Raw genomic sequence first — 25,944 nt, forward strand, 5'->3', positions numbered from 1 at the left:
TGACCTCTTCTTTGGGTGTCTGATATGCTTTTAAAACAATGACTTCCTCACCATTCTCAGTTTAGGAGAGACAAGGGTTGCGTTCTCCACAGCCGCATAGAAAGCCAGGATACCATAGGGACCCCAGCAAAACAGCATGGTCTTCAGAGGAGTGCTACAGTTGAACTGCACATAGAGAGCAAGCAGGAGATTTTAAAGTCACATGCTGCAGATTTAACTTCGATGAAACGTACAGTATACACCATTAAACACCCTACTGTTCATACGGGAAAACATGGTACACTGTAAAAAAAAATGATTGTGATTTTAACGGTAAAATCCTGTTAATTGGTTTACAGTTAGTTTCCTTACTATATACGGTGTAACTGTCATAGATCTAACCTTACATTTACAGTAAAATACTGTTAAATTACAGTTTTTGGAAGTGAAAAAGCACAAGACAAATTGACACATTTTATGTATTTTCATTGAAATAACGGTTTCTTAGTTTTTCTAATCAGTTATGCACATTAGGGTTTTATGTTACATCTAATGTTGTTAAATGAAAGTTTATTGCATTATTTTAGTGTCATGTGTATGGTGTTTAGTATTTGTGTGAATGCCACTGTGCACCTTTTATATATAAGCATTCAGCTTCTCAGCTTGTGGAAAAGCTGCTTGTGATGAGCTTTGATTCATCCGGTGACTCCTGTTTTTGGTGGTTGTTAGTGTATTACAAAGGTACAAAAGAGATATTAGTACTTTATTAACATTAATATCAGTTAGTGAAATATGTTTTTTTTTTTTTTACTGTAAATTTAAGTTAAATCTGTAAGCTAAATTTGGCACGAAGGCTTAACAAACAATGAAAGGACCTACAATATTACAAACTAGAATACAGTTCAGTAGTACAGTTGTATAATACAGTAGTAGGCCTACATTAAAGTGATACTGTGCCAATGCTATTTTAGTATTATTTATATACTAGTACATGTTTCAGAATTTTTTGAATTAGTTTATTTTTTTTATTTTTATGAGATTTATTTTTATTTTTATTTCAGTTTTAGTTTGTGTTTATTTCCTGTTAGTAATTTTAGTGTTTTCATTTAGGTTTTTCATCTAATATTAATGTTATTTATTTGAGCTTTATTTCAGTTAACAAAACTGTTTTTAATAGTGAACGTTAATAACCCTGTTCTGTGCTGGTCTTAACTGTCTGTAAGGAAATCCCCTTCTTCTGCTACCACTTTGGTATTGGTGTGCATGCTATTTTTTAGCGTTACATAATAGTTCTGTCCTGGAGAAGAGTTCAGTAGCTGTTGCAGAGATGCCTTTGTGCTCCCAGGCAAAACGTTTCTTTGACCCACTCAGTCACCGTGAATAACGGTCTTATGCAATGTGAGGGGAAATGTATACTCTCTACTCATGCGCATTTTGGTCTCACATGTCAAATTCTAATATTGTGCAGAGGATACTTTACCTTAGCCTGCCCACTCTTTTTGAATTTCCTATCAATGGACTGATAGGAAGACAGCACGACAAACACCTGAATGCCCATGTTGAAGATGGACATGGGGATCAAGTAAGACACGTAGTTCCTGAGGACAGACGAAATTACATTTATAGGCCTTCAAGGAAATGAAATGTCCCCAAGACCATAATATTGCTTTCATATATTTGTAAATATGGGTCAGAATGCATATTTGAATATATGGGTCAGAATGTAGGTCTGAAAGTGACACTAGAGCAATGTTGTATGTTATATAACATGACGTGAATTATGAATGTATTGTGTATCTTACCTATCCCCCTTGCTGTAGTCCAGTGTGCAGCAGGTCCTCAGGGGCTCGTAGTCGTACTCTCCCCAGCCAATCAGAGGCATGGCGGACCAGAAGGCAGTGAAGAGCCAGATGAAGATCACCAGGGTGATGGCGCTGCTCCACTGCAGCTTTGTCCCTAATGATGCAAGGTGATCAAACATTGTGCTGTGTACTAAATTGTTTTATTTAATGACCCTAACGGGTTTTTTTAAGGTTTTGATGTTAACGCACCAAATAATGTTAGACCTGAGTCCACAGTGTTGACATTACTCATTTAAATTGGCCATTCACTGAGATTTTGAAAAGAATGGCCTTTGGTGCACTATATGTGGACTATAAGTACCTTCAGCTGGTGGTCTTTGCAACATGGGTGGTCTGAACTAGAACAAAGACTGTCAAATATCCCATTGAAGTGCAGGTCCTATTGGGTGAAAGGCATCTCATTTTTTTTTTTTTTTTTTTTTTTACTAAGGTTCCCTGTTCCTGTTACTCACTTGTGCAGTACTGGTGGTATCTGTCCCAGGCAATGGCTGCAATAAAGTGGATGCTGGCAAGAGCCGTCATAAAGCCCTGGAAGCCATGGGTCTGGCATCCATCTGATCCATAAGGCCAGTATCTGGAGTTTCAAGAAGATAACATAAAAAAAGCTAAAAGTTAGCTGATTAAATTAATTTAGTAATCTGTAATGTATTGTTCTCAGTGACACATTCTTAAACTTTAACATTTTGTATCTCCTATATTGACTATTTGTTCACATCTTTGCTTGTATCAGCAAATTTGGATATCCAACATATTTGTATTTTGGAACATGGCACTGTAAAAAGTGATCAGTTAACTTAGCTTAAAAAAGTGAGGAAACCCATTGTCTTAAAATGGTTAAGTAAATAAACCACGCTTAATTGAAATACATTAAGTTATGTGAACTTGAACATTCCACATAACTTGATGTTTTCAATCACGCATACAGTTTACGGTATTTACTTATTAATTTTAAGGCAATGGGTTTCCTCACTTTTTTTAAGTTAAGTCAACTGATCACTTTTTACAGCTGGTTTCTGTTCCAAACCAATGTCTTAACCTGGCTACAATGGTCCAAAAAACAGCTGTAGCTGTTTTGTTTCTGGTCTAAAATGATCTACCAACTTGCACCAGCGAATGAACTACCTGGACCAGTTAGAAACCAGCTTAATGTGGATTTTCCAAAAATGCTGAAAAAATTAATACAAATCTTTTTTTTTAAATCACAGACTTGGTTTGATGATCTTAACTGGTTTAAAATGATCTGAGCTGGTAATGCAGCTTGGTGGCCATGCATGGGGGCAGCCAAAAACCCTCAAACAAGCCCGGCCAGGCCGGGAGACCAGCTAAGACCAGCAAGTCATCTTAGGCTGGATTATACTATTATTCATTACAGCAAGGATGTGATTAAAAGACATTTCATCCTACAGGGAATTAAAAAAAAGCCCTGCAACCCCAACCATCCCTTTAATTTAACAACTGCACTTTAGTAATTTATTAAGAGAAAAAAAAAAGATCCCTCATTACATCACAGCTGTATTTACACACTGGCATCCGTGACGCACCATCGCCTCTAGGGGTTCCGTCAACAACAACATCATCAACACAAACGTGCGCGTGCTCACCTCAGAAAGCTTGAGAAGGCAGCGACTGTGGCGTTCATAGAAATACCCATATCTGCCATGGCCAGACTGAACACGAGAAAATTACTTGGGGTCCGTAATTCTCTTATTTTAAGAAAAGCAACAACGGTGACAGCATTCAGGAAGAACCCGAGGAGACCTTTAGAGGACACAGAAAACGTGTGAACAATCAGAGCCGTCCCAAGCCCCCATAACAGCGCGGTTATGAAACAGTAATAGGCTATACATTAAGTGGCACCCTTCAGATAGATAGTTCTATCTATAAATCAAGCTTATGTGTTATTGATTTTGCAACCGTTTGCCATGTCATTCCCGGATGAAGCACACCCTATCAAGGCTACACATCCACAAAGTAAGATTTGCACGCGATCCTCTCTCTCTCTCTCTCTTAACCTGAACAAGATTCTGCTTACCCTCCACGAGCAGACAAGATCCCAGGGAGAACACATCGAACTCGGAGAATCCCTCCGGTAATGGATACGTTACCATTTTGAACGCAATTTTGACACCAAAGTGTGCAGAATCACAGTCCGCTCGCGCGCGCGATGTACCTCAGTGTGTTCAAACGAAGCCTTCTTTTAAAGGAGCGTTTCACGTGAAAAAGCATGAACGTAATTATGTAAAGCTCTCCCTCTGCCTCAATCCGCGCAAGAATGTATTAATGAACATAACAACTCCTACCATTGACCCCTAATACGTATTTACACAGGGCATCAGTAAAGCGCTCATTCAGTTACACAACAAGCCTTTGTGTGTCGGACGCTTGAGCGCACTGATGGTAAGACCGGGGTGAATGTGAACCAGTTGAGCCTGTGCCAATTCAGTGTGTCGTGTTCTGTTCGCTGGCTGAACAACAGGTGTCGTCGAGCTGTCACTCCAGACACTGATAGACATTGTGGATTTGACAGTTTGCATATGAGTGATGCTGGGAGTAACTGTGTTTTTACAATGACTTTTCTCTGTCACATTGGCGGCGTGGAGAGACTGAATAGATCTTCAGACACAAGAGGGAGAGAGGAAATGTCAATGTCTTCACAAATAAAAAAGTAGTGGTTCTTCTAAGAAATACATTTGGGGTGATTTAAACATGTGCATCCTCAACTTGGATCATTTAGTTGGTTCAGATCACATAATATTTTAAGGTTTCTTTTTGTTAAACTTATCTCTTCATTGTAATAATATTTTAAAAAATTCAATGAACTTACAATTTCATGGCAACCAGGTTGCTTACTTTTTACAGTGTATACTCATAAGACATATTCGGTGTCTTATTCATATTCGGTGCTGAAATAGAAACATTTTGAATATTTTGTTTAGACAATAACCACTCTGAATTCTGCTCTATTAAAAGCCGCTTTGTTTCCAGATTGCATTATTCATACTTGAGTTGAAGCCAAAAAAAAAAAAAAAACCTTACAAAGAGTAACACTGATACACTAACCTACTTTTTTTTGTTTTGCAAATCTACATTCATTTGGTGTTTTATCACATGAAGTCCTGCAATTCCACATAAAATATATAATTTTTGAGCAGAACATATATGAAATGGCAAAATCCTAATTCAAGGCTTATCATACCATACAGTTCACAAACAAGACCCATATTGTTCAGTCATTGCCTCAGCCAAGATTATGAGGTTGTGCAACCTGGGAAATATAATATACATGTAAAAAATAATAATAATAAGTCATATGACAGTATTAAAGCAAACACAATTGTTAAAGGTTTGTATAAGCAAATTAGTTCCACTCAAGTTTGCACCACATATTCACTTAGTATTTCTAAGTAGAAAAACAATTTACAATAGGTTTAATTTGTTAAATTGTTAACATTAGTTAACTACATTACATGAACTAACGATTAACAATACAGCATTTAATCATCTTAGCTGATGTTTATTTCTACATTTACTAATGCATTATTAAACTCAAGTTGTTTCTGCAGCACTGTGAACATTAACTAAGTTTAATAATACATGCTGTAAAATATATTGCTAGTTCATGAATCATGGTGCATTAACTAATGAGACCTGTTACTAAAAATAATATCCCCCCCAAATTATGGTATATATACCACAGATCAGCAATGTGTTATGCATTTTTAGATCAGAAGATTTTGTTTGAAAAAACTAAAAAACATACTTTGAAAGCTTGAAAATGCCAGTCCCGTGACGGTTACAACTAGATCTCTCTAAGCTGTGATTTTTTCGCACATTATGATCATATGTTCCTCACATACAGCTCCTCTCAATAACTTGTGAAAGACAGATTTGTTTTTTCCCAGTGCATGTGGGATTAGGATAGTATATAACCATAATTCTCAGGAGGTTTACTGTATTACTGCAGCTTTTACTCTATAGCTGAAGCTATACTTTCTAACTGATACTCACAAAAAGATCTTTAAGGGAATAATGTGACCTTAGGTGTGTGAGAGAGGTTTAGGCAGTCAGAGGCTAAAGGAAATGTTAATATCCTTTACACATTCCACACACATTAAAACAATAAACACTTTGCTGGTTTTCTTTTCTTAAGCGCATGGCAGTTGAGAAATGCGGTTTTATATTTATCTTGGCACTAATCAGAACAGATGATCTGGTGCCAAGGTTTAACCCATGTTATTTACAAACCTACAGTAGCATAAACAAATATGCTTCCGCGAAAAATAACTCTCGTGGGCCAATAATTACAGGAAACCAAACCAGTTTTATACCAAGGAAAGATTTAGCTACATAAACCTTGAGGCAAAATCTTGAAACTCATTTTGCATTAAGCCTTCATTCCAAAAACTCTAGATTTCTAAACATTATTATTATTTATTTCCTGCACTTTTTTTGTTTACTGGTTTGAGCTTGCTGTTTGTGTTTTATTATTATTATTATTTTGTTTACATTGGATTATTTCTGTCTATTAAGCAGTTGTATTTACAAACCCTGCAACAGGCTCTTAGGAAGAACAAGCTGCCTGTGATCCAAGGCCTAACAGGATTACATGAAGGAAAATATTTTCAAAATCCTGTTGGATACGCCACTGAACAATAGCCAACTTTTGGATCTCCTTAGTCTGAGAGACAACTCTCGTGCTGGTGATTTTAATAGACATCATGTATTTTCATTCAGTATTATCCTAGCAACTCATTGATCAAAATGTCTCTTTCAAAAGCACTTGTTACACAAGTGTGGATTCTCACTTCAGTAGATAGGCTATATGGGGACATTAAGGTAAAAACTGCTTGAGTGTTGTTTAGTGGTGCACTGGTTTTTGATCTGGTTTTATTTTTTATTGAATTTAATTTTTTTTATTTTGCTCAATGCAACAGTGCATGGTACAGCCAGAAACAGACCAGCTTCTAAAGTAGGCCTATCATCTCTCTTACACATTCTAGAATTAAATCAGTAAAATACAACAAATTCCGAAGTTTAACTGTCAGGTAGAGAATGGTTCAAAAGAGAGCTACAGATGGGGTATTAAACATCATGGCCAATTCGAAAAGATTTCATCCCGATAATTAACATCATGTATCTCTATGCAGCCTATCAGATTCCAGGATTCAAACGCATCGAAATGAAAATAACGCGCATGCTTTCGCTAATCCTCGTCTGTCCTTTTTATCTGCTGGACTCATTGCAGTCAGATCATTATGGGAGATCGCAGCAGAGGGACGATGACATGCTGGTTATTTTTTCCATAATCGCAAGTGGATGGTTCTTCGTTAAAACCGCGGCGAGTTGTTGACATTAGTGGCAAAATGTCTCTTATTGTCTTTTTGGGTCTCCTACTGGCATCTGGTGGCTTTCCACTTGTTCGGAGCACCTGTCCTTCACAATGCAGCTGCTTTTATCATAACCTGAGTGATGGTTCCAGAGCCAGGTTCGTGTGTATTTAAGCTCAACTTTATTGAATGAATGCAATGCATTTTATACCGATTTGAAATGTGGTGCACTGGTGCATTGTGCGCTTTTCCACATTATGAATGTATTTTACACATACACTATATTGTGTGTAATATCGTTTAGAAGGTATTTTGCACACAAAATGTGTTTATTTGTGTTTTAGTATTGATTCGAGTTTTAAAAGAAGATACATTAAATCAGTTTAAACAAGAACATTTTTCAAGAATTTTCATTCCGCAATATGACGCAATTATTGATTCTTGACTTGTTAAAAAAAAATATTTCTTTATTTTTCCACAAGCGTTTGTCAGACTTAATCAACGACTGCTGCTTAAAGATTCGTGTGCGCATGCTTTAAAATCCCTTATTATAAGTCTTTATTCTTGTTTCTAATGCGTTTCACAGGAGTGTGATTTGCAACGATCCAGAAATTTCACTGGTGCCCGCCACGTTTCCAGGGGACACCTCGAAACTTCGGATTGAAAAGACTGCCATCAAGAGGATCCCGAGCGAGGCTTTTAGCTACCTCTCTAATTTAGAATTCCTTTGGATGTCTTTTAACGTTTTATCCTCTCTCAACTCGGACAGTTTCCGTGGCTTGGACAGTTTAGAGGAACTAAGGCTAGATGGAAATTCTCTCATTTCGTTTCCGTGGGAATCCCTCATAGACATGCCCAGTCTGAGGCTACTCGATATACACAACAACCAGCTGTCCTCAGTCCCCTCTGAGGCCGCTCTCTACATGAAAAACTTAACCTACCTGGATCTATCCAGTAATAATCTGCTGACAGTGCCACCTGAGGTCCTCAACACTTGGTTGACGGTCAAACCCGTCCAGGGAGCAGAAAGTTCAAAAATGATTCTTGGTAAGATTTTTCTTCTTATTATTTTCTTAATTGTATATATTGGCGTAATTAAATATATAAATAAAAAATATTGCATAGTATATTTAAAAATATCATACAATTTAAATATATATTTTAAATTATAAACTATATTTAAAAAATGTAATATATTTTTAAAATAATCCTACTATATAACACTGTAAAATTCAGAGTTTTTATTTGCAAAGTTGTAAATAAAGATTATTGGAATACATTTGACAATTTCAGTCTTTCTATATCAACATTTCAAAATTTTAATGTGTTACTTCCCATTTCTTTTGTAGTTATTTGTGAGTGAAGTAAATCCTATTTTTATATTATCATTATCATTTTTATTATTTATTGTTTTTATCCACCAATTTTTATAGGTGTAGATTTTTAATTTTTATAAGTACATTTTTTTTAAGCCTTGCATAAAAATACATAAAAAAACACCTGCAGCAGATGCCTTAAGAGAAGGAAAGGCCCCTACAATTATAACTTTTTATTACAAATATACCGGTTTTCTTAACTTAATTGTTTTTTGCAACTTGATCATTTCTTTTGCCCCAGGTCTCCATGACAACCCATGGTTGTGTGATTGTCGACTCTACGACCTGGTCCAGTTCCAGAAGTCTCCGAGTCTGTCAGTGGCCTTCATTGACACGAGGCTCAGGTGCGCTGATCCAGAGAGCCTCTCAGGAGTTCTGTTCAGTGATGCCGAGCTCAGGCGCTGCCAGGGGCCTCGGGTCCACACCGCCGTAGCCCGTGTGAGGAGCGCAGTGGGCAACAATGTGCTGTTGCGATGCGGAACCATTGGGGTCCCCATCCCTGAGCTGGCCTGGAGAAGGGCAGATGGAAAGCCACTGAATGGGACAGGTGAGTCAGCACAATGGCGGGCGGTTAAGCAGTATTAGCTAGAGGTGCTAGTGATTACATAGAGAGCTGGCACAGACACAACCATGCACTGTGATTACACAATACTAATTAGTTCATGCAAATGCACTCAAGTGTTACTCTTTTTTTTCCTTCGAATTTACAGTTCAGCTGGAGAATTCAAAGGAGGGGATCGTTTGGTCTATTTTAAGCGTGCCTGCCGTGTCCTTTCGTGACACGGGAAAGTACATCTGCAAAGCCACAAATTATGCAGGGAGTGCAGAGGCCGTCATTTCTTTGATCATAAATGATGCACCCAAAGCAGAGAATCCGACTGCGGATCCAAAAACCAAAGTGAAATCCAAGAAGGCAAACCCTATAGTCAAGGCAGCCTATCAAGAAAAACACATAGTCACGTACGTTTCCCCAACACCCAACAATAAGCTACCGCTCGGCGCCACAGTGAGCTACACAGGCCCGTATCCAGGTATGGATAACGACAATGCCGCTAACAGTCGGACAAATACCCAAACAGCCAGTCCCGACGGGTTCCTGGAGACCAATCTGAGCAACCTGGCTGCCAACACGTCCTCACTTCAGCAAGACCCTGACAGGGTCGTGCGCACGGTCAAAGTCATTGGCGATACGGACTACACCGTGTGTCTGAACTGGAGGGCACCGACCGCCAAGAACACAACCGCTTTTAGCGTCCTCTACGCTGTGTTTGGGGAGAGGGATATGCGCAGAATTAACGTCAGTCCAGGTAACAACCGGATCCTCATCGAGGGACTGGTTCCAAAAACCAAATACATCGCCTGTGTGTGCGTCAAGGGGCTGATCCCCAAAAAGGAGCAGTGTGTAATCTTCTCAACAGATGCAGCGGCTACCGCTAATGGAACCCAAAAGCTCATTAATGTAGTAGTGATCACGGTCGCCTGCGTGATAGCTGTGCCTCTGACTGTGATCGTGTGCTGCGGGGCGCTCAAGAGGAAAATCAAGAAGTTCCTGGGCAAAAAGTCCAAAGACATTCAAGACTCATACGTGACGTTTGAGACTCTGTCTCCCAGTACCAAGGCCAAAGGCTTGGAGGGGGAATATCTCACCAGACTGAACGCAGAGGAGTCCAACAGACTGCTGTCGGCCAGGTCCAGCCTAGACTCGGAGTCCACCGCCAAGATTGAGGGACAGCCCAATGAATACTTCTGCTGACAATATCCCTCAGCCACAATCCCGCCACGCAGCCGCCTGAGTATCCAGGCCCAGCCGCAGTACCTGAGTGCACACAATCTGTACCAGCAGTACATGGCTGGCCGCCCGTGAACAAGATTCAGGATACTTCGCATAAGTAACAAAGTGAAGATATGTTGTTTTGGTAATGTTGCTCTTTGTTACTGTGCTTTCGGACTTGGTTTCTAAACTAAGCCATTTGGCTGGTGGTGGGGTTGTGGCTGAGCAATCCCAGGAACATGCATTCATGGACTTTTACCCCTTCAGATAATGATAGAAGGAACTGATTTAAAGGGAAATGTTTGTATGAATTCTTGTATATTTGTGTATATGGAAGAAAAAACGATTTATATGTGATAATAGTAATGTTATGTAAGGAATTGGGGATTCGCTTTCACATACACTCTTAAAAAATAAAGGTTTCAAAAGGGGGGTTTTGCAGTGATGCCGTAGAAGAAGAATTTTTGGTTCCCTAAAGACTCTTACAGTGAACAGTTCTTAAAAGAACCATTTTTTTTCTTCTTGTGTACAACATTTTAAAAATATAAACAACCTTTTCCACTTTAAAGATCCTTCTGTGGAATGGTAAAGTTCCATAGATGTAACAGGTTCTTCATTGAACCAATACAGAACCATTAGAGTGTAGTTACTTTTCTAACAGAATGATGAGTCTAGTGTAACATTATGCAAAATCATGCAAATCATTTGCATGCACCAACATAGTCATCATTGTGTATGTGACATTTTTTCTGTTTACCATGTAAAACTTGTCCCAGGTTTCTTAGTAGTACCCATTTATGCTTCAAAATAAATTTTGTATATACATTTAAAAAAGTGTTACAGTATTTTTTGAACAACAATATTAGGTCAGACTTACAATTAAGTTCCAATCAGTCTCTCATGGGGTTAGTCAAGGATTACTGATAATAGGCTTTACTCCACTGTACCTGCAGTCATGTCGTGCACAGACATAGAGTGGATGTTGCATTTATAGGAGACCATGGATGCCTCAGTTATATTTCGTTTGATTGTTTTCCTTCTTTTATTAAGTCATATTAGCTCAGAGTGTTTTCCAGGATGCTCCTGTGGGACTGAGCGTTTTGGGAGGTTAGTTACAGTTCCTTTCATTACAGGCATCAGCAGTGTCATTGAGCAAAGATGAGGTTGTTGTGCTGAGAATAGGTATAGCACAATTTAAGAGCTAGTCTGTAAATATAAATATATGGGCGATTCGAGGAGCTATTCTGCCCTAGAAAAAATATTAAAGTAATTAAACCTCTAAGAATAGTAGTAAGTTGTCATTAACCACACTTGTTAATAATATATATTATAGCCTACTGTATATGGTGTAAAGCAGGCGTACATCAACGTACGATTGAAAATATTGAACGTTTTTTCTCTAGGTCACTCACATGTATGGGAATTGCATTAACCCGGGTACCTGAGGACATACCGGAAGATTTGACTAAAATTCGAATAGAGAAATCACAGCTAAGTGAACTACCAAAGGCAGCTTTTTCTCATATTAAGTGTCTAAAGCATCTCTGGCTGAATTTCAATGACATCGCCATCATAAATATCAAAAGTCTGGAAGGGTTGGGTAACTTGACGGAGCTCCGGATGCAGGGTAACAAGCTGCGGTCAGTACCATGGACAGCGTTTGAGGAAACGCCCAACCTCAAGATTCTGGATCTGAAGCACAACCGCATTGACGCCCTCCCTGAACACGCGCTTAAGTTTTTACCAGGTCTCACCTATTTAGACCTGTCCTCTAATCAACTCTCGGTCATTTCGAAAGACGTGTTTATGAACTGGCATCTCTACCACACAGAAAACAAGCACGAAAAACCTACAGCGTCCAATGTTGTTCTGGCGCTTCACGACAACCCGTGGCTGTGCGACTGTCGCCTGGGAGGCTTCATTGAGTTTATCAAATCGTTGAGTCCGCCCTTCATTTTAATGAACTCATATTTGACATGCTCTGGCCCGGAATTCAAAGCAGGGAAATTTTTCCATGAGGTCGATTTAAAGACGTGTGTGAAGCCGGTGGTCAGCGCCCCAGTCAGCAACATCACCGTGCCTTTAGGAGGAAACATCACGCTAACATGCTTTGCCTCGGCCAGACCTGAACCTGTCATTCGGTGGACATATGGTCTTAAGATACTAAGAGGATTTCGTGGTAAGAGATATTCTCCTAAAACATGTTTACATACGTTTGTCTTTACTTAAATAGATCTTTCTTTAAAAAATAGGTACTTAGCCCTCGATTACTGCACACACACATATTATTGCACTTTTGCAAATGATATATGTAATAACATCACCGTTTGTATGTTTCAAAAGTATGATTTTAGACCTATCTATACAACTAATTTGAATATAATATAATAATATATTAATTAATCAGTAAATGTCTAAAAATAGTAGGCCAAATAGTGTATGGACAACGTGTTACACTAAAAATAGTGTATGGCAACTTGTTTTTAAAGATTATATTTGTATATAATATAATAATATAATATACAATTATAAATTAAAAAGGTGTGTAAGTGATAAACAATTTACAAAAATCCAAACTACCTTAAACCTTTACGATTCTGCAATTGTGACGCATATGGTACTGTGCAAGCTTCTAAAAATTATCACAAATTATTACAAATAATGGAAAATATAGTTTGACATTGTCAAATGACTAAGATGAGTAATAATAATAATAATTATTAATGTTATTTACAACTAATATTGTTGTTGTTATTATTACATATTAATTTATAAATTATGAATCAATATTAATAATACAAATGATTGTTGGTATTATTATTATACTGTAAAAATACACAAAAATACATTTTGGCCATACTCCATGTTGCCCTCAATTTCACTTTTTGTCCTCCAGAGATTCAGAGCCGTGTGGATGAAGACACTACCAGGTCTCAGCTGATCATTCCTTCTCTCCATCTGGCCGACAGAGGACTCTACACCTGCTTTGCCAACAATTTCATCGGCAATTCCTCCATCGGTATATTACTGGATGTGACATCTCCAGAAGGCTCACTGTCTCACTCCTCAGACCTCCCTGCTGCCATCGCAGAGGAAAATGTGTACATCGATATCCGTATTGCTAAGCAGACAGTGTATGGCATTACAATTGAGTGGCGTGCTGTGACAGACAATCCAGCAGAAACCTGGTTCACCATTCATTTTGGCCGCTATGACACACTTAAGAAAGAGCAGATATACATAGGACCAGGTATTAACGCATACTCCGTCACAGACCTGCTACCAGTCACTAAGTATGAAATCTGTGTCACTCTAAAGAACCAGGCTCCTCGGAGCGGCCAGTGCATCGTGTTCGTGACAGGCAGTGATTTCAATGAAATGGAACAGAGAGAAAAGCTCATTCACATCGTCGTCATTGTACTTGCCATGGTGCTCGCCGTGCCCGCGGGAATGTACGCCTGCACCACCGATGCCAAGTTCACCTGCTTTGAGCGTTGCACGGAGATGTGGAGAAACAGGAGACACACGGAGCACTCACACACGTCCGACGAGAGGCAGGGCACGTTTGACAGTCTCCAGGCTGCCAGTGATGAGGGCCTCTGCAAGGAGTCCAGCAAGGAGCTGAAGGCCCGACGGAGGTCTGCTGAAAAGATTCTCAAAATAAAGAATGAACGAAGACCAACAGCTGAGCTTTACTGACACTGCACATTGAAAAGACATCACTAGACTGATCAATACCCATGGAAGGAGCAGGAAAGCCTGCATTGTCACCCAGCTTGAGTGGTCAACAGCAGATCGGAGGAAAGTGAATGTTCTTATTATTACGGAAGCCAGAAGAGAGTCTCGTTTGATCATGAACTCACGGATCAGGTGCAGCTGGACAGGATTTTCCAGACAAACTGGCAAAAACTAAAGGAAGCCATTGAATAAAAGCAAAGTCACTGAATCAAACACTTCTATCCACCTTATTATACATCGCATAAGCAAGCTATTTTCTTTGAATGTGCGACACTTCAGATTCTTTTGCCACTATAGGTAAATAAAGAATAACAAAGTGCTGCACACCAGTGTTTATGATTATAATAATACATTTAAATAACATAAGTTTGCAATAACAGGTATTGCAGCTATAATAGGTTTTTGTGCAGGTAAAATAACTGAGAGTGTCTGAAACTGGAAGCCTCATACATTCAAGTTACAAATAGTAACTCTTGCGTTAAAAATAAGGGGGATAGACTATTCAAAAAATAAAGGTTCTTTATTGGCGTCAATGGTTCCATGAAGAAGCTTTAACATCCATTGAACCTTTCCATTCCATAAAAGGATTTTCTTTAGATTCTAAAAATGGTCTTTTAAGAACTATTCACTGAAAGTTGTATGGCATCGCTGAAAAAACAACAAAAAACTTTTGAAACCTATATTTTTAAGAGTGCAATTATATTCAGAGGGGAACAGACCTTTTATCATCTCAATGCACTTCATAGAAGCAACTAGTGACAGAAAGTATAGTAGTGCTCAAAGTATAGAAGACATTGATAATACACCTGTACATAAAACATCATTTTGGGGATTATATTTCTATTTTTAAACTAAGTGAATTTATTTTATTTTAGGCGCATTTGTATGATTGTTAAATTCGTGGCATGTTTTAAGTGACAGATTTATTTTTAATGCACATGATGCAAACCTAGGGGTATAAAAGCAGATTAGGATTTTTGATGCATGTTCCATATCATGTGAATCCAACAGCAGACAGAATGCTTATCTTTTCAAATGGACACAAGCGGCAGTCAGCAGGCCCTTTGACAAACATTGAAAATGCCACATACAACGAAAATGAAACAAGGACCGACACAAGCCAGCAATACATTGACCTTCAAACAAATGGACCAATTTGAACTCCAATTATTGAAAGAGTTGGGGAATACATGTAATGAAGATTGTTTTCTATAAATGATTTTCCTTAAGTATGATATCTTGTTTCTTTTCTTTTTAACAAATGAGTGATTGGTGCAATCTTTGTAAGTAAATATATACATTAAAATGAAAATTTGTTGCTGAACTTATACCATGTTTCTGTACTGAAATGTCTAAAAATATCATGGACTGTGCAATTCAAGGCAGTCAACTTTATTTGTGAATATGTCTGGAATAAGAAATAACTCTGTTCCACTAACAGACTGAATGGTTACCGCTGTCGAATCGTGCCGTTCTGCACTAATCCAGGCTCGTTCTTTTTCCATTGTGGTGCTGCTAAACCAGGATTAAAACGTACATGACCAATCGTGAACCTCAGACTCTCCACGTCACGAAAGTACAGAGCAGAGCTCCACGTACGGTAGTTACCCATGCTGAGAAATCTAAACGGTTCTAATGGAAATGCTGCTAGTACCAAAAAAGTGCTTAAAGTGAATTCTACAGCTCTCTGTTATTTATGTCAGTGATAAACTTTGAGGGTTCTGACTTTGTGTTCAGACAGAGCTCTGTGACCTTAGCCAGTGCTCCGAAATAAACTAGTCAAGTTCCAAATAAAATGTCCGCATCTTGGTTAGAATGTTCTGTTTTTCCTTTATCCTAGTCCATCAGCGCACTTTGCAAGTTTGTAATCCTCTCTCTCTCTCTAAAAAAAAAAGCAGTAATCCTACAGGGTATAATTCCATGTCATTTGTGCTTTTACCCCCCAGTGCTGCTTTTTACTATGTGAAAAGACTTTCCTCATCACAGCCGTCTTGTCTCATGTGCAGGGGTTCTTTAAAAAAGAAAGAATTGACCAATGTTGAAAAACATTCACCTAGAAAAACTTTACAGTGCATGTGTATTTGAATATATAAACACCGTGTTGAGAGATTTAGAAAAGCCAGAGAGAGCAAGCACATAATTTGTCTTATAAATCTTAATGTGATCACCAAATCTGAACTTGATGGTAAGCCCCAAAAGAACAAGCACGAGCTAAAATAAGCAAACCACCGCTGCACGTTAGTTTCTGAAATATTGGAGTTAACTGTCGGTGTCACAATACTCATAAAATAACATCTGTATTTGAAAAATAAAGCTGGGTTTTAAAATCTGTTTTAAATGAAACAGAAAAAAGATTTAGGTCACACCAACTGCACCGTGACCCCATATGACGAAATGCAGCATTAAAGGAAATAATACTTTTTCTCAATCCTATATTATACAGAAGAAAAAACAACAGAGATATAAGATAACATTCAACAGTTTCATATCACAGGACCACTTCAAAAACAAGCATAAAAACTTGCTTTGCTTAAAATGCCTTCAAAAAAACAATACATTTGAATGAAATGTCAATTTATTTACAAAAGGTTGAATATAAACAAAAGATCACTTCAATTATTTTACATTTAATACTGAACGGCATGGAACCTGACAATGTACATTCAATAGATGAAACACGGCACAATATGATAACTGTATGGTTTTCCTCACTGAAGGATAGGAAAATATGTATAATATTGGATTTGTTTATCAGTCAAAAGCATTTTTTCAAATAAACCAGCAAATCAATTTTTAGAATTTGGCATTGTAAATGTTAATTCAAGTTCAAAAATATATTGCATTAGACTTAAAAAGCATTTCATTCGCTGGTCTCAGAGACACTACTGTGTTTTTGAAGAAAATAAAAAACTAGTGTTCCCTTTTAAATACCATGTAGTGAGTAAAAAGTACATGTGTTTGAAGAATAAAAATTCACAATTTCATTTTCCTTGCCAGTTATCCACAGTTAAAAAAAAAAAGACTTTCATTTCTGGATGAAAAGTATCCACAGATGGAGAAATGTCAGAGAAGCATAGAGTAAATGTGAACCAATTCTTTTCCATCCAGAAGAGGGCAGTACACAGTGTCATAGCATGCGGATTAGCAGGGTGTTAGTCTTGGCAAGTGACACTTTTCCACTAGGAACCTGCAATCCCAGCTGCACTCTGCATACACACAGTAAGCAGCAGAGTTGTCCTGCTGAGATCTTACTCTTGCTCAAATCTTCTTCGTCAGAAGAAACAGGACAGAGAATTAGCAGAGGGACACGTCTTCTCACCACCGAACACATAATCAGTACCGGTTGGCCATGTTTTTCTGCTCCAGTCTAAGTTTGAGCTCAGAAACCAGAGCTGTGTTGACAGGATTGTCTTTACTCCTATGAGATTTTCTCTTTGTCTTGGAGGCCACCGAGGCGGAAACTGTAGGTACCGCCCACTCGCGGTCACCGTGTCTATAGTGACTTGGCAACGGCGGGGGCATGATGGGGGCGTTAGGAGGCGACGGAGGCGCTCGATGATGAGAACACACTTTGATGTTATTGTTAAAGTTGACATTGTCTGTTGTAGGGATCTCCTGTTCCTCTCTGAACGGTTGCTGGAAGTCGTCTTGTCTCCGGGGTTTACGCTTCCTGCGTATGATGCGACGGGAGGGTAGGATCTTGTTGGACTTGATGTTTCTCACGAATATAATAGTAGATATCAAGACAGTCACAAAAACCATGATTATAATGACACCACTGATCAAGCCTAGGAAATGCATGGGATTTTCCCTACTTTTCAATAAAAAGGACGTCAAAGGTCCCTTGAGTTGAGTCTGTAAAAGAGCACAAAGAGAAATCAAGTCCATAGGACTCAAGGGTGATATACTGAAGGCTTTTGGCCAGAGACACATGATAAAAGCGAGGCAGATAAATAATTCCCAGAGAGGCCAATAGCAGGCAACAAAGCATTCTTGTGTGGAATAGTACTATGGTATACCAGCGTGAGTTAGAAAGCACTGATAGGGCGACTACTCGGAATATACACAGCGTGACTGCATGGCATCTTGACAGCTGAGAACAGATTGAAAGCAATTGATTTGGTGTTTGTTTGAATTAATTTGACAATTTGAAATTGAGTTGAAGACGAAATGAATTTGAATGTTACAACAGAGTCTGGTTACACAGTAAGACAAGATCAGAAGGGTTGAATAGGGCACCCAGAATTAAGACCATGCAGCCTCATTGTCATAATCTCAAAAACATCTACTGTACGATGTAGACTGAATGGAGAAACGGGCGATAGCGTAGAATAAAAGCTATTATTTGGAAAAATATGTATTTTAACTGTGCTCGTGTACTCTTTTACAGACATTTGACTTGCCTTTAAGCAACAATAAAATCATGGAAGGAAAAAAAAGAAAAAAAAGCTAAGAATTGGTGTCGGTGTCAAAGTGTCTCATGGTCAGAGCCTCCTAATAATCTTTCTGATCTTGCCCCTTGGCTGGACCCGGGACTTTTTCACAGATTTCCAGAAAATTATGGTGGATATGAAAACGGTCAGAATGATAGCGAGGACTACAATGCTCAAGCAAATGCTGAAAACAGTCCAGGGCCGAGTTCTCAGACTCAAGAAGTATGAAATCAATCTGGATTTGATCTGTAAAGCACACAATAACAAAAACTTATGCTAGGTTTGATATGAGGTTTTCTCACAATACAGATAAAATAGTGAGAGTGCAGATGAAAGATTTCCAGGCATAAATGAGAATCAAAGGGTTCTTGCGTAGTTTTGAATGGCAATACTAAAAATGTTGCTTTCACTTTTGAAATGAGCAGGATTCTCAGTAGGACCACTTACCGCTTCTGTGATGTCAATCTTTATCACTGTGGTGGTGCTGAAGGATGGTGAACCTCTGTCTTTGGCCTGAACAACCACAGACCAGGTACAGTCTTTCTGATTGGTGATATTCTGGACTATGTCCATGGACTTGATGTACGGCTTCAACTTTATTTCTCCTGTGTCTGCATCGATGTCAAATATGTTGTCCGGGTCGGATTTCATAATGGAGTATTCAATGACATTGTTTGGCTCTTCTGCATCTTCATCAATCGCCTACAATCATCAAACACAGTCAACTGACAATTACACAAGTCTCCTATTAGAAGAACAACATTTCAAGGAGTCTTTAAAAATCAGCGCTAACCTCTATTTTCACCGGTGCACCGATCACCATTGTTTTCTCTAGAGAGTTCTCACTGAACTCTGGTGAATGGTCATTGAGGTCCATGATGGTGACGAAGACTTCTGCAAGGCTGTATTTTCCTTCAGTGTCTTCGGCCTTCACATAGAAGTTATACTTGGATTTGACCTCGGCGTCCAGACTGGCCCAGGGCTGAGTGTAGATGATTCCAGAATCGGCCTGAATGAGAAACCTTCGTGAAAAAAATATAAGACAGGAAATGAGTTCTCTTGGAAAATCAGGATTACACAGGGCTTGTTGTACAGGGAGATGTTAACATGATTTAAAGCTTTGAGAACACACTCTCTCCTTTTGAAAACTGTTATGTATACTTCTTGTTATGATGTCAACAGGATAAAACATCATATACTTATATACAGTCTACTGTATACACTATCATTTAAAAGACTGGCGTCATTAAGGTTTTCTTAAGTCTCTCATGCTCACCAATTTAAATAGGGGTTTCCATCTATTTTATTTTAATTCTATTTTAAGATATCTATTCATGTGATCTGAATTTCCAGCAATCATAAATCCAGTCTTCATTGTAATTTTCTTCAGAAATCATTCCAATATGCTGATTTGGTTCTCAAGAAACATTTCATATTTATTATCAATGTTGAAATCAGTTCAAAAGAACAGCATTTATTTGAAATAGAAATCTTAGAAGTCTTTACTGACACTTTTGATTAATTTAATGTCCTTGCTGAATAAAAGTATTCATTTCTTAAGAAAAAAAATAAATAAATACTAACTTCAAACTATTGAATGGTAGTGTACGTATATATTGCTCTGTATGACTGGCCCGACACAACAGACGTTTGTCCAAACCCTGGAGGTTGTGAAAGTGTTCTGAAAATCTGTCTGGTTATTATTTTATATACTTAATTCCATTTTGTGCAGCTAATGTGCAGAAATGACTCACTGCACCTTTAAGTGGGGCTGTTACATGAAAAGGAGAACAGTCTATTTTCTGCTCAAATCCCATTAGTGGATTAACCAATATGGAGGCCCAGGTAACTCTTTGTTTGCAGTGAAATTTAGTTTTGCAGTTCTAGTTAATCGATTCTGTATAGAGAAAAACGGTTGTCATTTGAAAAAAAAAGTGTGTAGTTCATTAAATATTAATTAAATACTGACAATGATAAAATCTGATGAATGAAACTGCATACAAAAGACTGTATACTGTCAATTTAGAGGTGTTGTTGTCAGGTAAATAAAATCAGGCATAAGCTGCCATTGGCAGGCTGTGTGGTCTGTCTGGCAGAAACAAAACACAAAAGATCCCACGCTCACTCAGCCATGCCAATGAGAGAGTTCACACAGCTGGAAAAGGGAAGCTTACCGGAAAGCTTTACCATGCCTGTTCTGTCAACAAGTCATCATTTACACATATTTATGTGTTTTATGCTCAATAAAATATAACAAATAGGTTACTATCAAAGACCATGAATCTGTCTCTGGGTTTGGGAAGCTTGAGACAGATTTTTTTGAATAAAGAGCTGAGAACAGAGGGAGGACTGAACTTTGTCCCAAGATGGCAATAATATTTCAGCTATTTGAGCGCTGCCTTTGGAATCTAATAAAAGAAAGGAAAATCGGATCCACCTGGGAACAGCTAGTCCTGAGTACAGCTAGATAAGAGTCAGAAAGCAAGTCTTACAACAACATAGAAAGTTATTTGAAACTGAATTCTGCCTAGCTTTAGTATCTGTAGGCTGTGTGTGATGAATCGAGGCGAGCTCACATCCCTCCTGTTCTCCCATTCACTAAATAGTCTGTGTTTTGGCATTAATGATGTTGCATAAGCAACTGTTTTTCACATGGCTTATTCCAGTCGGCTGGCATTTCATCAGTAGGATCTCAGGCATTAAAAAGACCACACACACTCTGAAAAGGAGGGGGAAAAAAAACTTAAAAGGGGGGGTAGGGTACTCACAGGTCTGCTCCTGAGCCATAGATGGAGTATCTGACAACACCCCAAAGACCAGAATCAGGATCTGTGGCCTGCAGAGAGCATAAGGAGCAAACGTCAGCAACTGGCATACGGAGATGCCAACTTCTACGTAACAGAACAGATGACGTTTTGAGCCAAAAAGCAAAACATTAGGGGCGATGTGGGATTTGATAATCAGGCTACGTCATTATTTCCCTTGTTGTAGCATGTCCTCCGAGGTCAAAATCCGGCAGGTCATTTAGCAAATTGTAGTCCAGAAACAGGATAACTCCCATGTGGCGAGCACTTGCTTACACAGGGTGAGGGTTAATCTCAATAGGGTTCAATCTCTCTATCCACTGATGAAGGGCAGAGTGGGACAAGTTCACATCCGGACAGAAATGAGTTTAGCATTGAACCTGCATAAGGGTTAGATTTGGAGAATAACTCAGGGTCCTAGTCAGAAAATGTTATTTTTTTATACTTTTGTTTCATAGTCTCTTTTTTTATCATACAGTAAAAACAGTGACATTGTGAAATATTATTATAATTTAAAGTAATTGCTTTTAATATATTTTAAAATTTAATGTATTCCTGTGCTGGAAAAGCTGATTTTTCAGCAGCCAGTCTTCAGCATCACATGATCCTTCAGAAATCATTCTAATATGTATAATTTTGCAGAAACTGTCATTTTTTTGCTTCAAGATTCATTGATAAATAGGAACTTTACAAGAACAGTGTTTATTTTAAATAAAAAAATTGTAACATTATAAATGTCTTTAGTCACTTTTGATAAATGTGATGTATCCTTGCTGAATAAAAAAAATGTATCACTGACCTAAAATGTTTGAGTGGTAGTGCATTTAAACCTTATATTGTTTTTAGATTCAATATGTGTTTGTTCATATACAATTTGAAATAAACATGATCAGTATCATAGTTTTGTAGAACAAAAAAGCTGTACCATTTTGTTTGAGCATTCTGACACAAAAAAAGATAATCATGATGGTATTTTTGTCTATTAAAGCACAAATCTGGGGTTTTAGTGTTACACAACTGAATGAAAATGATAGCCATCTGGCAGCTTACCACGTAATAGACTGTTTAGCATGCATTCACATACTGAGCATGATTTGGAATTCTGAGCTAACCCCTCAAATGTTATATTTAGATTAATAATGCGTATAATGCGTCTTTTTCCATAAACAGAGCAGTCTAGAGAGAATGACAAACATGTTAATCTGTTTGTGCATATAATGCCTAGAGTGTTCTGTACTCACTGTCACAGACACAACATTGGATCCTCCGGGTGAATTTTCTGGAATCCGAGCGATGTAAAAATCAGAAGTGAATTTCGGAGTGTTATCATTGGTGTCTAGCAGATGAATGATTATGTCTGCCGTGGCACTGAATCTCTCAGGTGTGTCAATCTCTATGGCGAGGAGCTGGAAACAATGAGCATAAACACATTTATGCAACTGGTAGTCTATAATGAATTATAATAGTGTAGGGTCATTCTCAGGCCATTGGTGTCCCCATTACAGGTACAATTACATATAGATTCAAAAGTAATTGTATTTTATAAGACCATTTTAGTGTCCATTGAATAAAATAAATAAATTTATTGATATGACAACATTTGTTGATACATTGATATTTCTGAGAAAATTGATCATTTGACTCATTAAGCCCTGAAAAACTGGACAATTTCCTGAGAAAGACCCTGTGAAATTCTTTATTTTATTGCACTTAAAAGTCAAATTAAAGTACAACCGGTACACTTTTCTTAAACGGTTCCTATGAACTTCTATTCACCTTAAATGTCAGGAATTGTGATTTCTCAAAGTCCATTGCAGCAGAATCCTCTACAAGGACGGTGACTTGTGCTTCGTTCAGAGCGGTTTGAGGGACCACTCGTAACATGCGGCCTGGGCCCACCAGTCTGAGGTGGAATTTGGCATTTGATCCCTGGGAACAAGCATATAGTTTAAACAAAAACTTTCACACAGAGCTAATAGAGAGAACCATCCATCAATGACATAGAAATGGAATAAGTTAAAGCCATTTTAAATGAATGGCAAACAATGATTATTGGACAAATGATGTGCTAATCCATGTGATCTTTTATGTGTAATGAATTCTGCATATCAATGTGACTAAATGCTGAATAACTACAAATATAGTTGCGTAATATGACGAAAGGGACCACCTGCTTGTTTGGGTGCTTTCCTGTCATTTATGTAATGGAGATAATAATGTTCTACTATGACTGAACAGTGCTCATAGAAAACATGGAAGTAATACATTAAACTAATGGTGTCTTATCTAGTTGATTTTTAAATAATGGTTGATCTGCACTACAAAACTACTCTAACACTCAATCAGCTTTTATTAAATTCTCTTAAAATGCAGAACAGGTCACCAGATTTTCTCTCTAATGTCTATAAACCGGCATGCACACATTTTTAGCTAAGACGAGCCTTGCTGAAACAAATGGTGCCCACCTGGTCAGAGTCGTTGACTGTGATTTTCAAGCCCCTCAGGAACTCTCCCTCAGGAGGATGCTCATACATAGTTAACTCGAACACGTTCTGCGGTCCATTCTCTCCAAAGAATGTGGGTGGATGGTTGTTCAGATCCACTACCTTAATGGTCACTGTAGTGACTGCAAAGTCCAAGCGTTTCCCCTCTGGACTAACCTCTGAAGCCTGAGAAAGGAATAAATGACTGATTATTAATTCAACTAAATACATTTATACCAACCAGCAGTTACAGTACAAAAATCCATGTTGTATTCATTGACTCAAGATGCTCTTGTAATGAGGACGTGCAAGTTTAAAAGAGATGTAACTAAATAGCGTGGACAGAGATTTTAGTAATTGGCTTATTCCTGAAATTGGCTTAAGCTCTGTCTCAAGTCAGAGACCAGAGGGAAACAACGTCCAGTCACCAAACATTTGATAGCAGAAAAAAAAAAAAAATCACACTTGAGACAGAATAAAACAGAATTAGAAATAGAGTTAAAAAATGGTTTTAACCTTGACTTTAATATTAAAGACTTCCCTCCTCAGGTCTGCTGGATACACCTTCAGAGTGATGCATCCACTGGTTTTATTGATGGCAAAAACCCCATCTGCTGCTGAATAAATTGGTTGGAAATTTGTTAAGTGAAAGCTCATAATGAAATTCCTTTCCAGCCATAAAAAGATGTGCAAAATAAATGCATTTCCATATTAACCAATAATACTTACCAGAGTCTAATGAATACATGATTGGATTTGGATTATCCATGTCTCCATCTTTGGCAAAAACTGTAAATATCTCAGATCCCTGTAAAAAGATCCCTGTTATTAGATCTTAGACAAGGAGCAGTAAAGTTTGCACAATTCATTAAATAACGGATTATTATTTTTTTTTTTTTACAATGGAACTGAATCAACACTGAACTGACTTCAGCTGAACAATGACACATTTGTCTTTTTAGAGCTGCTTTACAGCCGAATGTTTGCATAATTGAATCATTGTTTTTCTGTTGATCAATGTAAAGCTGCATTGAAAAAAATCTGTATTGTTTAAAGCTCTGTAAAAAATAAAGGTGACTTGATTTGACTTGACACAGTTTGTCAAAGTATTTTCATTTTGGGTAACAAATTAATCTGAGAAAGCTGTTGCATTTGCTAAAAAAGCAACAGGGTAACATTAGCAGATAAAGTAAGGAATGTTTTCTAGCAAGCTATGTTCAACTGTAATTTTTCCTTAATGTTTGATAGGGGATACACTATCTTGTCTTGAGAGCATGTGTACAGTAGCTCAGTACAGTCTTTATTTATTTGTATCTTTTTTAATCTGATTTTACCTGCATGCTGTGCTTTTGTTTTAGCAGGATCAAACTGTAATGTGGACAACATTTGCCATGAAGCATTATTATTAATTTTTTTGAAAGAAATTCATACCTGTTCAAATCAAATCAGCATATTAGAATACTTTATGTAACATTTTAAAATATATAAAAATAGAAAACAGTAATAAAAAAAATAAAATAAAAAAAAGGTATTTGTGATTAAATATATGCTTGGTGAGTCTCTTGGTGAGCATTAGTGACTTCTGTCAAAAACATCAAAAAATATTACTGACCCCAAACTTTAGTGTGTCTATATATTATAATAATTCGCCTTTAATCACTTTCAATCACACTGAATCACACTGGACCTGTAGAGTGTGTGTAAGAAGTCATGGTGTAATGTTACGATGGATACTCACAGGCGAAGAGACCTCATAGACATAACCAAAGTAAGGAGTTCCAACAAACACAGGAGGAGTGTCTTGAGTGTCAATCACATTTATCGTCAAAGTGGCAGATGATGACATCACTTGTTGCTTGCCCTTGTAAACGCCACCTCCATCCTGAAAACAAAAGTTAGTGTTCCTTCATATTTCATTATGACGCAAAAATATTATAACAGCTAAAGGATTAAAATGATGATTAAAATGAGGATAGTAAATGGAAGAACTAAGCTTGAACTGGTAAAACAAGGAGAACAAACTCCCTCTCACCTTTGCCACCACAGTGATGAAATGTGTGCGGAATTTCTCATAATCGAGGGCTTCGCCTGGTTTTATCCGCAGCACGCCGCTATGGTGGTCGATGGTAAACTTTGAGCTCGGTTCACTGCTCTAGATTTAAGAACAAACA

At 37.9% G+C, this 25,944-nt stretch overlaps 4 protein-coding genes and 1 long non-coding RNA gene across 15 annotated transcripts in view; 3 read left to right on the forward strand and 2 right to left on the reverse strand.

Moving 5' to 3' along the window:
* LOC307011015 overlaps positions 1–177 on the forward strand; it is a 25,176-nt gene extending 24,999 nt beyond the window's left edge. The window contains exon 5 of the long non-coding RNA XR_013800325.1: positions 61–177. This is a non-coding gene — a long non-coding RNA (uncharacterized lncRNA). The remainder of the gene's footprint in view (positions 1–60) is intronic.
* The window catches only part of rgra (retinal G protein coupled receptor a), a 5,965-nt gene extending 1,675 nt beyond the window's left edge, over positions 1–4,290 (reverse strand). The window contains exons 1-6 of the mRNA XM_079636248.1: positions 3,874–4,290; positions 3,443–3,599; positions 2,294–2,415; positions 1,782–1,935; positions 1,460–1,577; positions 52–165 (exon numbers count right to left, since the gene is read on the reverse strand). Coding sequence (XP_079492374.1) covers positions 52–165; positions 1,460–1,577; positions 1,782–1,935; positions 2,294–2,415; positions 3,443–3,599; positions 3,874–3,949 — 741 coding nt within the window. The 5' untranslated portion in view covers positions 3,950–4,290. The remainder of the gene's footprint in view (positions 1–51; positions 166–1,459; positions 1,578–1,781; positions 1,936–2,293; positions 2,416–3,442; positions 3,600–3,873) is intronic.
* lrit1a (leucine-rich repeat, immunoglobulin-like and transmembrane domains 1a) lies at positions 1,800–11,143 on the forward strand. Of its 2 annotated transcripts, XM_079636246.1 has the most exons (5): positions 1,800–1,948; positions 2,272–2,407; positions 7,755–8,215; positions 8,786–9,091; positions 9,255–11,143. In XM_079636246.1, exons 3-5 carry the CDS (start codon positions 7,900–7,902, stop codon positions 10,295–10,297), a joined length of 1,665 nt encoding a protein of 554 aa, XP_079492372.1. In that variant the 5' UTR covers positions 1,800–1,948; positions 2,272–2,407; positions 7,755–7,899; the 3' UTR covers positions 10,298–11,143. The 2 variants fall into 2 exon arrangements, with proteins under 2 accessions (XP_079492372.1, XP_079492371.1); XM_079636245.1 differs by lacking the exons at positions 1,800–1,948; positions 2,272–2,407 and adding an exon at positions 7,003–7,326.
* Positions 11,144–11,250: 107 nt separating this feature from the next.
* lrit2 (leucine-rich repeat, immunoglobulin-like and transmembrane domains 2) lies at positions 11,251–16,376 on the forward strand. The gene is made up of 3 exons (XM_079636109.1): positions 11,251–11,422; positions 11,719–12,494; positions 13,212–16,376. The coding sequence occupies exons 1-3, from the start codon at positions 11,316–11,318 to the stop codon at positions 14,012–14,014; spliced, it is 1,686 nt and encodes a 561-aa protein (XP_079492235.1). The 5' UTR covers positions 11,251–11,315; the 3' UTR covers positions 14,015–16,376.
* A 236-nt stretch (positions 16,377–16,612) lies between these two features.
* cdhr1a (cadherin-related family member 1a) overlaps positions 16,613–25,944 on the reverse strand; it is a 116,336-nt gene continuing 107,004 nt past the window's right edge. For 5 of the 10 annotated variants that reach the window (XM_079634205.1, XM_079634206.1, XM_079634207.1 and 2 more), the window contains 11 exons: positions 25,806–25,925; positions 25,512–25,655; positions 24,503–24,581; positions 24,290–24,390; positions 23,756–23,959; positions 23,067–23,219; positions 22,532–22,696; positions 21,255–21,322; positions 19,280–19,508; positions 18,934–19,188; positions 16,614–17,908 (listed from right to left, as the gene is read on the reverse strand). In XM_079634205.1, the coding sequence (XP_079490331.1) occupies positions 17,387–17,908; positions 18,934–19,188; positions 19,280–19,508; positions 21,255–21,322; positions 22,532–22,696; positions 23,067–23,219; positions 23,756–23,959; positions 24,290–24,390; positions 24,503–24,581; positions 25,512–25,655; positions 25,806–25,925 (2,040 nt within the window). In that variant the 3' untranslated portion in view covers positions 16,614–17,386. Of the gene's footprint in view, positions 18,733–18,933; positions 19,189–19,279; positions 19,509–21,254; positions 21,323–22,531; positions 22,697–23,066; positions 23,220–23,755; positions 23,960–24,289; positions 24,391–24,502; positions 24,582–25,511; positions 25,656–25,805; positions 25,926–25,944 lie in introns of all 10 variants that reach the window. The other 5 variants (XM_079634208.1, XM_079634203.1, XM_079634202.1 and 2 more) reach the window with 3 other exon arrangements.

The sequence above is a fragment of the Phoxinus phoxinus genome, assembly GCF_949152265.1.
Source record: "Phoxinus phoxinus genome assembly, chromosome: 14".
NCBI lineage: Eukaryota > Metazoa > Chordata > Actinopteri > Cypriniformes > Leuciscidae > Phoxinus > Phoxinus phoxinus.